Here is a 14,889-nt window from a genome sequence, read left to right as displayed (position 1 = left end):
GCGGGAGTGGCTTCACACCCTAGTTCGCCCTCCGTGGAACCCGCCACGGGAGGGGATGTGCACATTAAGGGACAGGGATCGTTGTCGCTCGTTGAGGAGCTGGACTAGGTAGGATCGGCCTGCGGTCACCATCGGCGGCGAGGATTACCTGTTGCGATGGGTAATCTGGCAGGGCTACACACTTTGGTGTGTAGTCAGTTACTATGTGAGCTTGGATGATTGGGAATTAGTGATGATCAGACGATTATTGCATTTGTTGTCTTATTTGTTGAATAATACTAACCCCGTTGTTGTTTGTGGAATCTGCGGTGATCCATTCGGGGATGGTGAGCAGGCTTGACAGGTTTTGCGTGTGAGAGCTTGGGGATTATCTTGGGAGATTTGCCACCACGAGTCATAGCATCACCGTCTGAGTCTTAGCGAGTTTTCCTTTAATGTTAAGACTTTGAAGTTGTATTTCGTTAGACAGTATTTGGTTTTGGATCTTGTAAACTTTGCATTTCACAGTACTTTAATAATAATGCTCAATTCAGACGCTTTGGTATATACTAACCTCGGGAAACCGAGATGGTAACGCACTTTCATGGTAGGGTGGTCCTGGTAAGGCACCTTGGTATGAGGGGGTGTTACACTTGCTCCCACTCGACTTGATATATAAGCATGGTTCCTCGACCGATCGAGTGAAACCATACTCTTTTATCACCTGGTCGAAATGATGATTCCAACTCCGAGAATCTTGCTTAAGTCCATAAATGGAACGCTTAAGCTTGCATACTTTCTTAGGATGTTCAGGATCTATGAAACCTTTGGGTTGCACCATGTACAACTCTTCCTCCAAATAACCATTTAAGAGGGCGGTTTTCACATCCATTTTCCAAATTTCATAGTCATGAAAAGCGGCAATCGCTAAGATTATCCGAATGGAACGTAGCATGACTACAGGTGCAAAAATCTCATCATAATGCAATCCGTGAACTTGAGTGAAATCTTTTGCCACTAGTCGTGCCTTATAGGTATCTGGTTGTGCGTCTACAGAATGCTTTATTTTGTAAAGCCATTTGCACTATAGAGGTTTTACCTTATTAGGTAAATCAACAAGATCCCATACGTCATTCTCATATATGGAGTCCATCTCGGATTGCATGGCTTCGAGCAATAGCTTTGAGTCGGAACAGGCCATAGCACCTTTATAGGTAGCGGGTTCATTACTCTCTAGGAGCAAAACGTCATTCTCCTCGACCATACCAATGTATCTGTCTGGAGGATTAGAGACTCTACCCGACCTCCTAGGTTCCTCAGGAATATTAACCGTATCATCAGTTGGACGAACAACTTCCTCCATCTGTTCCTCGCTTGTTGGTTCTTGAATCTCCGACAGCTCGAAGATTCTATTACTTGTCTTGTTCTCGAGAAATTCTTTCTCTAAGAACGTCGCTCTAGCCGCAACAAAAACTCAATGTTCGTTAGGTGAATAGAAGTAATGACCAAACGTTCCTTTTGGATAACCAATAAAGTATGTCTTGACCGATCGTGGGCCGAGCTTATCCTCGTGTATCTACTTGACATAAGCCTCGCAGCCCCAAACCCGAATAAAGGACAAGTTAGGGACCGTTCCCTTCCACATTTCATATAGAGTCTTGTCGACAGCTTTAGTCGGACTTCGGTTAAGTATAAGAGCAGCTGACAAAAGAGCAAAACCCCATAATGAATCAGGTACTACCGTGTGACTCATCATGGATCGAACCATATCAAGTAAGGTTCAATTTCTCCGTTCGGACACACTATTCAATTGAGGTGTTCCAGGTGGAGTTAACTGTAGAACGATTCCACGGTCTTTAAGGTGTTGATCAAACCCATTTGAAAGATATTCGCCACCCCGATCTGAACGGAGTGCTTTAACCTTTCTACCCAGTTGGTTTTCAACCCTGTTCTGGTATTCCTTGAATTTCTCAAAGGACTCACTTTTATGCTTCATTAAGTAGACATATATGTATCTACTCAAATCGTCCGTGAAAGTGATAAAATATGTATAGCTATCTCTAGCGGTAATTGACATAGGTCCACAAACATCAGTATGTATGAGTCTTAATAGGTCACTAGCGCGCATTCCAACACCTTTGAAGGAAATTCAAGTCATTTTGCCAATGAGACATAATTCACACGTGCCATATGTAGAAAAATCGAATGCGAGAATAGTCCCATTATCGACGAGTTTCTTTACAGTTTCTCATTTATGTGTCCCATTCGACAATGCCATAGATAGGTTTGATCTTTGTCACCAACCTTTAATTTCTTATTATTCACGTGTAATACTTCCGTGGTTTGATCTAAGATATAAATTCCATTCATGGAAACCGCTTTGCCATAAATCATTTCATTGAAAGAGAAAATACAGCTATTATCCTTTATTAAAAATGAAAATCCGTCTTTATCAAGTACGGAAACTGAAATAATGTTCTTAGACAAACTGGGTACATAGTAACCGTTTTTTAAAAATAACTCAAAACCACTAGGGAGTTGGACTACATATGTTCCCTTCGAGACAGCAGCAACTCTAGCTCTATTCCCGACTCGCAGGTCCACATCACCCTTTCCGAGAGGTGTGATGTTTCTTAGGCCCTGCAAATGATTACACAGATGAGAAGCACAACCAGTCTCAAGTACCCAAGTTCCGAAAATTGCATGGTTAATCTCAATTATATGAATATAAGATGACATACCAACAGGAACGACGCGGCTTGCTTTAATGTCCTCACAGTACACGGGATAGTTCCTCCTCCAATGTCCAGTCTTGTGATAATGGTGGCACTCAATGTCACCGCCCTTGCTCTTTGCCTTGCCCTGTGAGCCACTAGTCTCACGAAGCCCACTCTTACCGTTTCCTGACTTCTTGAATTTTGGCTTACCTACAGTTAGGTTGCCTGGAGCTTTGACCTTACCTTTACCCTTGTTGGAAATCGTGAGAACATCCTGCTTCATGGTCCCACTCGGTCTGTACGAGAAGTGAGTGTAGCTCATGCTCGGTATGTACGAGAAGTGAGTGTAGCTCATGAGGACATTTCTTTTAGTCATTCATGTAGTAGTTCGCCCTAAAAAGGGCAAAACCATCATAAAGAGAATGAAGCATTCGGTCAATGACAATGCTCTCACTGATTTTGCAATCAAGTGCCTCCAATTTCTCGACATTCTCAATCATGTTAAGAATGTGTGGGCTAACCGGTTGGCCCTTTTGGAGTTTCGCATCAAAGAAGCAACAGGTATGCTCATAAGTAACGATTCTCGGTGCTTTTGAGAACTCGTTAGTGAGCGTGGTGAAAATCTTGTTTGCACCCTGGGCAATGAAGCATCTCTGCAAATTGGTTTCCATTGCAAAGATGAGTACGTTCTTTATCGCACCCGCTTCCATGACGAAATCACTATAAGCAAGTGACTCGTTAACTCCTGCATTGGGGCCTGGTTTCTTTGGTATTGGCTCGATTAAGTACTTGAGCTTACCGTCAAGCAATGGCAAAGCATTCCGTAGTCTTTGCCTCCCGATCCGCAAAGTTGGACCCATCATTCTTGATCGTGTGAACTGATTCATGTTGTCCATAAAAACTTTAAGCCATGACTCGCGTCCAAGTGTGGCACTTGGCATTGGGATTTCGTTATTTCCAGCCATTTGTTGTAACAGTATTATCGAAATAAATGAATTCTACACTGCGAAAAGAAGAATAAAAATAATAAGCATGTGTATCGTTTTGATTTTAAGTCTTAATGCAAAAATGTTATAAGCGAAGACTCAAGCATTTATATAATTGACCTCCCTCAAGAATTATATAAATGATCCCAAGACTCAATTATCTGTAAATTGATAAGCCAACCTTTTGGCTAATTCTACTGTTAGAATTCTTGGTCGATAAATTTCTGTAAATTCTATCTTTAGTCCATCATAATCACGAGAAACTCTTCGGACTATAATGTTGAGATAAACTAAGTCAACACAAACTACTTACCCAACGTAGAAGGGGTCATATTATGCCTACCGACGAAGAAGGGATTCATAGTTGTTTGCCCTTATAAAGACTAGTCTCAATTTTCGTTTTAGAGGAAGATCCCATCAACTTTATTTTAATTCATTTTAAGTGAACTAAAATCTAGCATGCGTGAATGAATAAACTAAGGTGATGGCTTAAACTGTGTGACATCTGTATGTCTATGAAAACTAACATATAATCTATATGAGTCAATTTTCATGCATTTTAGTAGGTGGTTTGGTTTAGGCGGAATATGTTGCATAAACTATAATGTGAATGAAAAGCAATAAGAACGAAAACGTAAAAACAATAAAAAGTCCTAGTGTGGCCTATCTATCAAAATGAACATAAATACAACTTTGGAATCCATCCTTGGAGCCGAGAAGCTTGTCTTCATGTTCCATCTTGATCCATGTAGCGGGAGTGAGCTCCAATCTCCATCTTTGTCTTCTCAAAAAAATACAATTTAAAAATTACATAATAAACCTATTTACATTCTAATTTCAAAATCGTAATGAATAAAGAAAACAAAACGGAGATACGAGATCTCAAATTACATTAAAAATTATGTTTCCATCACTACGAAAACATAATTTGACTAAGGCCACACTAGGTATTACAAATTACAACCGATTGCAAAAATACGTAAATAAATTCATTCAACGATTCATTCAACAAAAGAAAAGCATCAACTAAAAAAAAATTAAACATGCAAGACATAATTCTTTAATTATGTAGATTAATTTTCTAAACCACCTATTTAATTGATCAAATTAAGTGACAATTCCTCAATAACTCACTATAAATTTAATCTTAATTCATATTAAACTTGTAATATGAATTTAATCCAACATTATTTTAAACTTCTTTAAAATAATTAGGTATCTTAAAATTTTTGAACTGTTTCAAAAACATACAATCATACATTATAAAATTAATGTATAACTATAATTATTGGTCAAAAACAACAAAAAAAAAAATTTCTTTAAAATTTTCTCGGCAAAAACCGAAACAGCCCCCAGAAAAAAAACTTTTCTCGGTTTTTCAGCAAAAACCGAAAGGAAAAATTAAGAAAAAAAAATTTTTATTAATTCTGCCCAATGTGAACAGTAACAGAAACAGGAAAAAAAAAATTCTTTTCTCGGCTGAAAAAAAAACGAAAACAGCTCTAAAAGTTTCTTTTCAATTCGTCATTATGCCCTAAATTGCAAAAACATGATATTGATGAACAAAATCGTTTATTGTTTCTATTAACAAGATTGGCATAGTCACCTTATAATTTAAACATGTAAATTTATGAAACATGATTCTAAACAACAATTTAGAACCATTTATGCCAAAACAATATAGCAAAAAACAATTTATCATCAACAACTAGACGATTTCCATTTACATTATAATTTAATCTTCATTAAATCAAACATCTACAAATTCATCATATAATCATTTTAACTAATTAAAACAACAATATGAAAAATCAAAATGGAAACAAATCAACAAAAAAAACAGAAATTCAACACGGCAAAAAAAAATTGTCACGGCAAATTTTTTTTATGCGGCCGATTGTTTTTTTTCTTTTGTTAAAATTTTGTTTAAATTTATTTAAGAAAATCATCAAAATAAAATCGTGGCCTTGGCTCTGATACCACTTGTAGGAAATAATCTGTATACTTCCCTTATTATTAAGGATTATAACGAATTTATTGTGATGATAACTAGTCATAAAATAAATTACATAAACAAAAGTAGAGAATGAGGAAACAACCTTCGGTCCTAGCAAAATCGGCCTAAGAACAATATCGCAATGATATTTACCTATCAGTTGCACCCAAGATGATATGAGATATGCCATTTGCTTCTTGCTAGAATCGATCCCTAATTAACTGATTAATTTTAGGTTTTTATGTTTTTCTTTGATGAGAGGAGGCTAGGTCAAAAATTAGGTTAGAAAAAACCTCTCCTTAATCTCCCTTTAACCGTGTATGTCAAGTGATTAGGGTAGATTTTTCCTTTTAATTTTCCGGCCCATATATCCGAAAATAAGAGGATATTTCTTCTTATTTTCGGTTTTAGCAGCAACCACAAATCAGGATAAAATCCTCTTATTTTTGGTTATTCTAAAATTATATATAATGTGTACAATTTATTAATTGTCATATATGTTGTCCCGTTTTAACAAGTCCATACATAACTGATTGTAGTCGATTTATTAAATCCGGCCTAACAACATATATTATAACAATCTCGTGTAAAATATACTTTAACTATAAATATCGCATATTTATAATTAACTAATTAAATATAACCGATTACATTTAATTACGAATTAACATATTAATTCGTCCAAGCTTAACATTATATACATTAATTAAATATAACATATTATATTCAATTTACGAATTGACGGTTAATTCGTCTCAGCTAATATTATTTAATCGGCATTAAATAATCGTCTCATCAACACGTTGACTAACTGTTTAGTCATATAAGGCATCAATGTGATTACATTTCCATTACCACATCTCTCAAACACATCCTTTAGGTGTGACTTTTAGGGACCAGTTGATCACCGCCATCTGTATGATAATAACGTCAAACTTTCTAGCAAGCCAACCGTTATTAGGTAATCGTTAATCAACTGATAAAATACGAAGTATACCCTTGTGAACCTATAAGAGATTTATAAATGTTATCACACTAATTTGTGGAGCACACAAGCTCCAACACCTTTATATAGGGAAGCGAGATTTTACAAACATAAACCTGATCACGGACTAACTAACACGTGTAATAAAGCAAACTACTCGATCGAGCAACTTTATATCACTTGATCGAACAAATCCAAACTAAAACCTCTCGATCGAGGACTTTAGGTACTCGATCGAACACTATTAAAAATAAGCAATTCGATAGAGTAGAAAAAGGACTCGATCGAACATGGTTGTACTCGATCGAGTACTTTCCAACGCACAATTCTTGCTTCGCGCACTGAACTTCAAATGGCTGCCATTTCTTCGTTACTTGGGCAAACAGGATGTTTCCGGTGGCGTTGGAAAGTTAAGAGGACAAGATTACATATCCAATTGGAATCGCCGGATAATCTGTTGTAGAACTGGAGATATAGCTCTCCAAAATAGGGACTAGTAACTTGAAGTTCTTCCTTTGCTCGCCTAGCTACCTTACTTCTTTGCGCACCTCAAAATTTTAGTTTCCGAGCTCCGACTCAATCTTATCTCCTAAATGCACGCATAGGGAAATGTTTTAGGCTTGATTATGCTCCTCTCCGGTTCATACCTGCAAATAATACGAGACAAACCAAAGTAGACTATTCGGGGGACAGTTGTAGCTAAACACCACTAAATATGCATAGAGATGCGTGCAAATATTATACAAAAAGTCTATATAATATGCACACATCAAAATTCTCCAAACAAAACCTTTGCTTGTCCCCAATCAAACTATATGCAAAACTAATGGAACAGAAAAGAAAACTCAGAGCTAGCTACAAATTGTCCACTTAAACCAATTTAATGCAGCAACCAATACTTAGAGCAAAAATGTCAAATGCAAACGAGTTGTAGGATGTTTATAATAAAGCTGAACTGTCGACCTTGCAAGACCTTTGATAATGGACTCTCACGGGTCACTCTTCTCTCATGAAGCAAAGGGTAAGCATATGAATTGTAAGAGAGAAAGAATAAGAAGGAAATATAGTCGCTCACCTAAACTACGACCCACATAAACATGCATGCAGCTAATATGATAGACAATTCTAACTACCGTACACACATTCCAACCAACAAAGGTCCTGTCACATCCAAGGGCTTACAAAAATATGGTAAAGTGAGGCAATGGGTAAGAAGAGGCAAAATATTTTTGGAATTGTGGGTCACTTTTCTTCACGTTTCTTCCTCTTTTTTATTCAAATTTTTCAAGTTCTTTTGTTTCCTTCATCCTCCTTCTCCTTCATAAATTACCAACTCCAAAACAATACAATCCAAACCATACTCGGCACGTTAAATTATATACCACAAAACATACACTAACTAGCTTGACAAGGCAGGCTAAATTTCGGATGTAGTTAAGAGCCAACAGGAAAATTTGGCTAATGTGGAGTTAAATGGGTAAAATGAAAGAAAAGGGATATGTAAGTGCCTCCCTGCATGTGACACCAACCGGTAACCCGAATGTATGTAGGCAAAAAATAATTGAATTTCATATACGTGCAAATTAATGATGCATGTTATGCAAGGAGTAACTACTCAATCCTACATGAAACCGGTCACAAATGACACCAGTTTATAAGGATCTAAATCTTAGGAATTATAAGTAGTTTGCCAATAGTTCAGGTCAAGTCTATTCGTTCAGCTAAATTTTAACATTAACTCGTAGATCATGCAAAAGACAAAGCTAAAGATATTAATTAATCCCAAGTCTTGAGCAAAAGGATAAATTACAGTGCAATTTTATCATTGAAACACACCGTTCCGACTCAACCTATATGCTAAAATAAACTTGAAATGTTTTTTGATTTTTTAGAAATTTTCTAATTTTATGAGATTTTTGATTTTATAAAAATAAACAACAATGCATACAGAAATTAAACGTGATAATAAAAATGCAATAAAAACAACATGCAGACACATATATGGATGCATAACTGATGAGCTCCTATTTCTGCATTGTTTTGGCATCCTTTGGAGCTCATTTGGTAACGTTTGGTGACGGTTTTTGATAATTATCACGTTATTTAACCAATTCCGAATGCCTTATCATTTAGCACGATTTCTAGTGAAGAATGAGATGCCAAGAGACCAAGAGAAGCGTCCAAGGAAGAGTGAAGAACAAGCATTGAAGAAATACCATGAGAAAGCCTTCCAAGGATCAAGAAAAGCACGAAAGAAAAACGCACTCCAGGCCTAAACTCGCACCGTGCGAGTTTCCAGACACCAGAACTCGCACCGTGCGAGTTTTCTGGGTTTGTTCCGTTTTGTGTTACGGGCTTTTCCTGTGTTAAGCCCATGATTATTAGGTTACGTTAGACTATATATAGGATGTTTTTCTCTAGGTTAAGACATCGTATGCCACTTTAATTAATCAAGTTGTAATTTTTGGAATTATTCATCTTTGTTATTGGGTTTAGATCTAGCATGGAGAACTAATCTCCCTTTCTTAATCCGGCTCAAAGGTGTAATCTTTGGTTGTAAGACTCCTTAATCCTTCCTTAATTTTCATTATCATTGTTAATCCTTTGTGCTTATTGTTTGAATTTCGGAAACCTTGTTTAAATTGAGTAATAAAGTGTGATTTCCTTGTTGCTTAATTAATCAAGTTCCTTAATTTATTGTTGTTGGGATTATTAAGTGTGATTTCCTTGTAATCTCATCTTTGCAACACCTTGTTATTATGCTAATGAATGTGATTTCTTCTTGGCTTAATTATCAAGTAAAGGATTAACTTGTAATTAGGCATTAATCATGATTTCATTGTGTATAATTACCCCTATTGAATCTCTAGTGCTCATATCTTCTTGTTAATTTGACCAATGTATGTGATTTCTACTTGGTAGAATTGATAACTTGGGTTATTTGATTAAGTGTGATTTCCTTGGCATTTGGCCATTATTAAGGAGATTTAGAAGATTCATCTTCACAATAGGGTGATAATATAATCAAAGGATTGATCTTGTGGTTTTATTAACTAAAGTGCCTCACTTTATTGAGTCGGATTAAGTTTCTCTCAAATTTGATAAATTTCCATCTTAAAACTCACTTGTTTGATTACTTGTTGCTTACTCTTGTTTGAATTTCCTATTGTTGTCCTTGAAAACCAAACCAAAAACCCCCCGTTTTTACATACTTGTTGTTAATTTGTCACAATTGTTCTACTTGCTCTATTGAATACACCATTGCGAAACCTCCCTTCTCTTGGGTTCGATCCCTTTGCTTGCTACTTTACTAGTTTAGAATTAGTGTTAATTAGTACGTATTGTGGTATATAAATTGTTAATTTGGCCGTCTTTTATTGCGACGTATTAGGCGTGTCAAATTTTGGGGCCGTTGCCGGGGAAGGTAACGGTTTTGCCAGTGTTTTTGTTTGAATTTTTAGGATAGTTGTGTTAGTTAATCTTTGTTCATTGTTGTTAGTGTCTTGTTCATTACTTGTGTGAATCTTTTTGATTGTGTGCCCTTGTGTAGAATTGTTCATGGTCAATACTAGAAATTCAAGTAAACCACTTTGTCCATTCAACCCGGAGATTCAAAGATCACTTGCTTGGATAGGAGGAGGTATTAGAAGAGACACCCCGGTTATTGAAGAAATTAATCCCGTGACTCAACAAAACCAAGAGGAAGATAACATCATTTCTTTTGAAACCGAGCCACAACCCATAAGAATCATCATGGGTGATCGTGAGGACGATAATCCACCAAGGCCTAGAACCATCAAAGAACATACCGCCCCGGACCTTACACAAGTGCCCTTGTGTATCTCTGTTCCGGCCTTGGCGGAAAATGCCACTTTTGAACTTAAGTCTGGACTCATCCACCAATTGCCCCAATTCCATGGACTTAGCACGGAAGATCCCAATAAGCATCTAAACAAATTTCATGTGGTTTGCTCAAGCATGAAGCCTAATGGGGTTACCGATGAGCAACTTCAATAAGAGCCTTCCCTTTTTCACTCAAGGACGCGGCAAACGGTTGGCTTTACTATCTTCCCACCGAAAGCATCACCACTTGGAATCAAATAAAGAGGGCTTTCTTAGAAAAGTATTTTCCTGCTAGTCTCTCCTCTCAATTAAAGAAAGAAATAATTAATGTTGAACAAATGGATGGGGAGAACTTGTATGAGTATTGGGAGAGGTTTAAACAACTTCTTGCTAGTTGCCCATACCATGGGTATACCGACCACGACCTACTTTTGAACTTTTGTGGTGGTCTACTTGAGGATGATGCTAGGATGATTAAAGCCGCTACGCAAGGAGGGATGGAATATATGTCGGTCCAAGAAGCAAATGAGTTGATTGAAAGATTGGCAGGAAGCTCTAGGAATTTCGGGAAGAGAATTAGGAAGACAAGTGGGGCATATTCTTCAAGGCAAAGCTCCAACCATATGGAGGAAAAAGTTGATTTTCTTACCAATTTGGTCAAGGAACTTGCAAAAGGAAATGGGAGTGCATCTCATGTGAAATTTTGTGGTCTTTGTAATGATCCAACTCATCCCACCCATGGGTGTCCATCTTTACAAATGGAGGAGGCAATTGAAGCGGTGAAGGCTATTGGGTTTAGGAAGTTTATGTTGGGAAATGTGTCCTCAACAATAGTGCGATCACATGATTTAAATATCATTATTAAATCTAATTTTAAGAATACATGTGGGATGTAATATTTTACAGTCAACTGGTCCACACATATCGGTAATGATTGGCTGACTAGAGTTTGACATTACTGTCGTGCGACGGTAGTGATCAGTTGATCCCCTTAGGTCATACCTATAGGGAAATAATCTTAATTGATTATTTAATTAATCGTATACCAATACGAGTTAATTAAATTGCTTAAAATTGACGGATGATTTTGTGAGTATAATTTACGTATCTTATTGTAAATATGATTAAATGAGACACGGTCTAAGTAATCGAATTGTTTTATTACTTAGATGAAATCATTGTTTACAGAAACAATTGAAACGGAATGAATAAATTATTATAAATACAGAATGTTGTAATTTATAATTTGGAAACATTTTTGGTACGAATAATTACGAATTACTAGTCGATTTTGTAAATGACATATTTTATGAGTATGCTGATTTTTAATAAGTTAAAAATACATTACATTGTGACATGTCATGTAACATGTTACATGTGACAAATTGACAAATGACAAAAATAAAATGGACCATCCATTTTATATTGAATGTACCGAAATTATAGAGGGAGTGTAAGATATATATTGTGTTTTTATCTTGAGTGGAAAACACAATTATCATATCTAAGTAGTAGCCATGCACACCTAGCTTTTGAGAAGAGCAAAAATAAAAGGCATTGGGCATGCTACCCAAGGCCATTTTTTCGGCCACTTTAAGAGAAAAGAAAAGAGTTTTTCTTTTCAATTCATTCATTCATCATTTTTACACATAACATTTTCTAGTGTAAGAAATATATCTTTCTCTACATCTTGTGAAATCTAGAGAAATAAAACACACATAATCTCCTCTCTTGACCGAGATTTTCAAGAGAACAAAATTATTTTGTGTCATATTTTAATTTAAACTTATATTTTACTAGTTCATAAATATATAAGTTATTAAGAGATTCCTTGGGTATATGATTTTGGGAGGGACTCTATATTTGAATCCTTGTTCTTCCATTTGGAGAGCTCAAGAACTAGTAAGGTAGGTGACCTTACTAGTGCCCAAATATCCGAAACATGCAATGTAATGAACCGATTTCTTTCTTAACTATTGATGTTTGCATGCATAAGATCCACCATTTAATTTTATGACAAATTAAAATAAAACATATATGAATATGTTGAGTATATAGATCTACTTTTCCTTCAGTTTGACCCCTATTCCAACACTTACAATGAAGGGTGAAAATATCATCCAAATATGGGTTGGGGGGAACCAAAATCAAAACAAAAAGGGATCCTCAAATTCCTCATTTCAAAAGCCAATTCAAAATCAAAACCAATCACAAAATTCCTTGGAAGAGATGATGAAGACACTTGCTATGAATCAAGTGGCAATGCAAAAAGAAAGCCAAATATTGCAAAAAGAAAGTCAAGCTTTGCTAAAAAATTCCAAGGAATTCCAAACCACCGTGCTTCAACAAAATCGGCTCACCGATTCTAGGATTGGTAACCTTGAGACCCAAGTTGGTCAAATTCTCAACACACTCACTTCACAACCCACTCAAGGAGGGAGCCTCCCTTCTCACACCATTTCTCCACCCACCAAAGAACAAGCAAAAGTGGTCTCTTTCAGGAATGGTAGAGAGTTGGTAGAGGCACCCAAGGCTCCTAAGAAAACAAGACCACTTCCTATTGTTCATGAAGTGGAGGATGTAGTTGAATATGAAATTGAAGTGGTAGTGGAACATGGGGAAGCATCTTCACCTCAACAAGTGAGGATCAATGAACCGCTTTCGGAATACGAGCCACAAGCTCCATTTCCAAGTGCTTTGAATGACACAAGGATAATTGACAAGAAGACTTCAAACCTTTACGATATCTTTCGTAAAGTGGAGGTAAACATTCCACTTCTTGATCTTCTTAGTAGTGTGCCCAAGCATGCAAAGTTTTTGAAAGAGTTGTGCACTACTAAGAGGACCAACAAGGCAAAAAGCATGAAAAAGGTAAGGGCTAGTGAACATGTGTCGGCAATGTTTCAAAAACGTTTGCCACAAAAATTTAGTGATCCGGGCATGTTCACCATCCCATGCAAAATTGGTGACTTGGATTGTCAACATGCTATGCTTGATTTAGGTGCATCTATTAATGTCTTGCCCACTTACCTTTATGAGTCTTTCAAGTTAGGACCTTTGAAACCGACTCGTACGGTCATTTCTTTGGCCGATATGTCCAATATCTATCCTAAGGGAATTATTGAAGATGTCTTGGTGAAGGTGAGGGATATGCTTTTCCCCGCCGACTTATATGTAATTGAAATGGAACCCGAGAAACACTCCACTCCCATTTTGTTAGGAAGGCCTTTCATGAGAACTTCCAACACCAAGATTGATGTGTCTAGTGGACGCCTTACAATGGAATTTGAAGGGCAAAAGATTGAGTATACATACATGAGGCAATGAAATACCCAACCGAGACTTCCTCTTTGTGTTTTCTTTAAATTTTTGAACCAATTGTGCAAACCGTGTATGAATTGTGTAAGATTGACACATTAGATGTTGTTTTGACTAATGGATTGGTTGGAGAGGATATGGGGTATGCCTTGTCTTGTAATTTGCAGGAAACAATCAAAGAATTAGAAGAAAATCCGCCAATGGAAGAGTGGGAAGAAAAGGAAGAAATCCGGAAGGCAGTAGAGAACTTGCACCGTGCGAGTTTTCAGGGCCCAGAACTCGCACAGTGCGAGTTTGCCCCTGTCCAGGAGTTTTCCTTCCTTTCTTCCAAATTGTTAGAAGAGTTAACGAAGGAGAAACTCGTTCTTTCTATTGTCAAGGATTCTATTGTTAAAATGAAGCCCCTACCAAGCCACTTGAAGTATGCTTTTCTAGGAGATGAAGAAACGTTACCGGTAATTATGTCAAGCAAGCTTTCCAGTGAGCAAGAAGAGGCACTCATCCGAGTTCTTAAGCAACACAAGGAAGCAATTAGGTGGACAATGGACGACATCAAAGGCATTAGTCCCACTTTATGCATGCACCGGATTCTTCTTGAAGATGAAGCAAAGCCCGTTCGCCAACCACATAGGCGTTTGAACCCTCCAATGATGGATGTTGTGAATAAGGAGGAACTCAAACTCCTTCACGTAGGTATGATCTATCCTATCTCCGATAGTCAATGGGTTAGTCCAACCCAAGTTTTCGCAAAGAAATCCGGGCTAACGGTAGTCGAGAATAATGAAGGTGTTTTGATCCCCACTTGAGTTCAAAATGGGTGGCAAGTATGTATCGACTACCGTAGGCTCAATGCCGTAACCCGAAAAGATCACTTCCCGCTTCCCTTCATGGATCAAATGTTGGAGAGGTTAGCGGGAAAAGCTTTTTATCGTTTTTTGGACGGCTACTCGGGTCACTTTCAAATTCCAATTGCACCCGAGGACCAAACAAAAACAATTTTCACATGTCCCTTTGGAACGTTTGCTTATAGAAAGATGCCTTTCGGTCTTTATAACGCACCGGGAA

The 14,889-nt window shown here is 37.0% G+C and overlaps 1 protein-coding gene across 1 annotated transcript; it reads left to right on the top strand.

Moving 5' to 3' along the window:
* Nucleotides 1–10,844: 10,844 nt before the first annotated feature.
* Nucleotides 10,845–13,833, top strand: LOC141631505 (uncharacterized). The gene is made up of 3 exons (XM_074444168.1): nt 10,845–11,308; nt 12,582–13,319; nt 13,437–13,833. Exons 1-3 carry the CDS (start codon nt 10,845–10,847, stop codon nt 13,831–13,833), a joined length of 1,599 nt encoding a protein of 532 aa, XP_074300269.1.
* Nucleotides 13,834–14,889: the final 1,056 nt, after the last annotated feature.

Source organism: Silene latifolia, chromosome Y, assembly GCF_048544455.1.
Source record: "Silene latifolia isolate original U9 population chromosome Y, ASM4854445v1, whole genome shotgun sequence".
Lineage (NCBI taxonomy): Eukaryota > Viridiplantae > Streptophyta > Magnoliopsida > Caryophyllales > Caryophyllaceae > Silene > Silene latifolia.
This window is presented reverse-complemented; position numbering and strand designations above follow the sequence as displayed.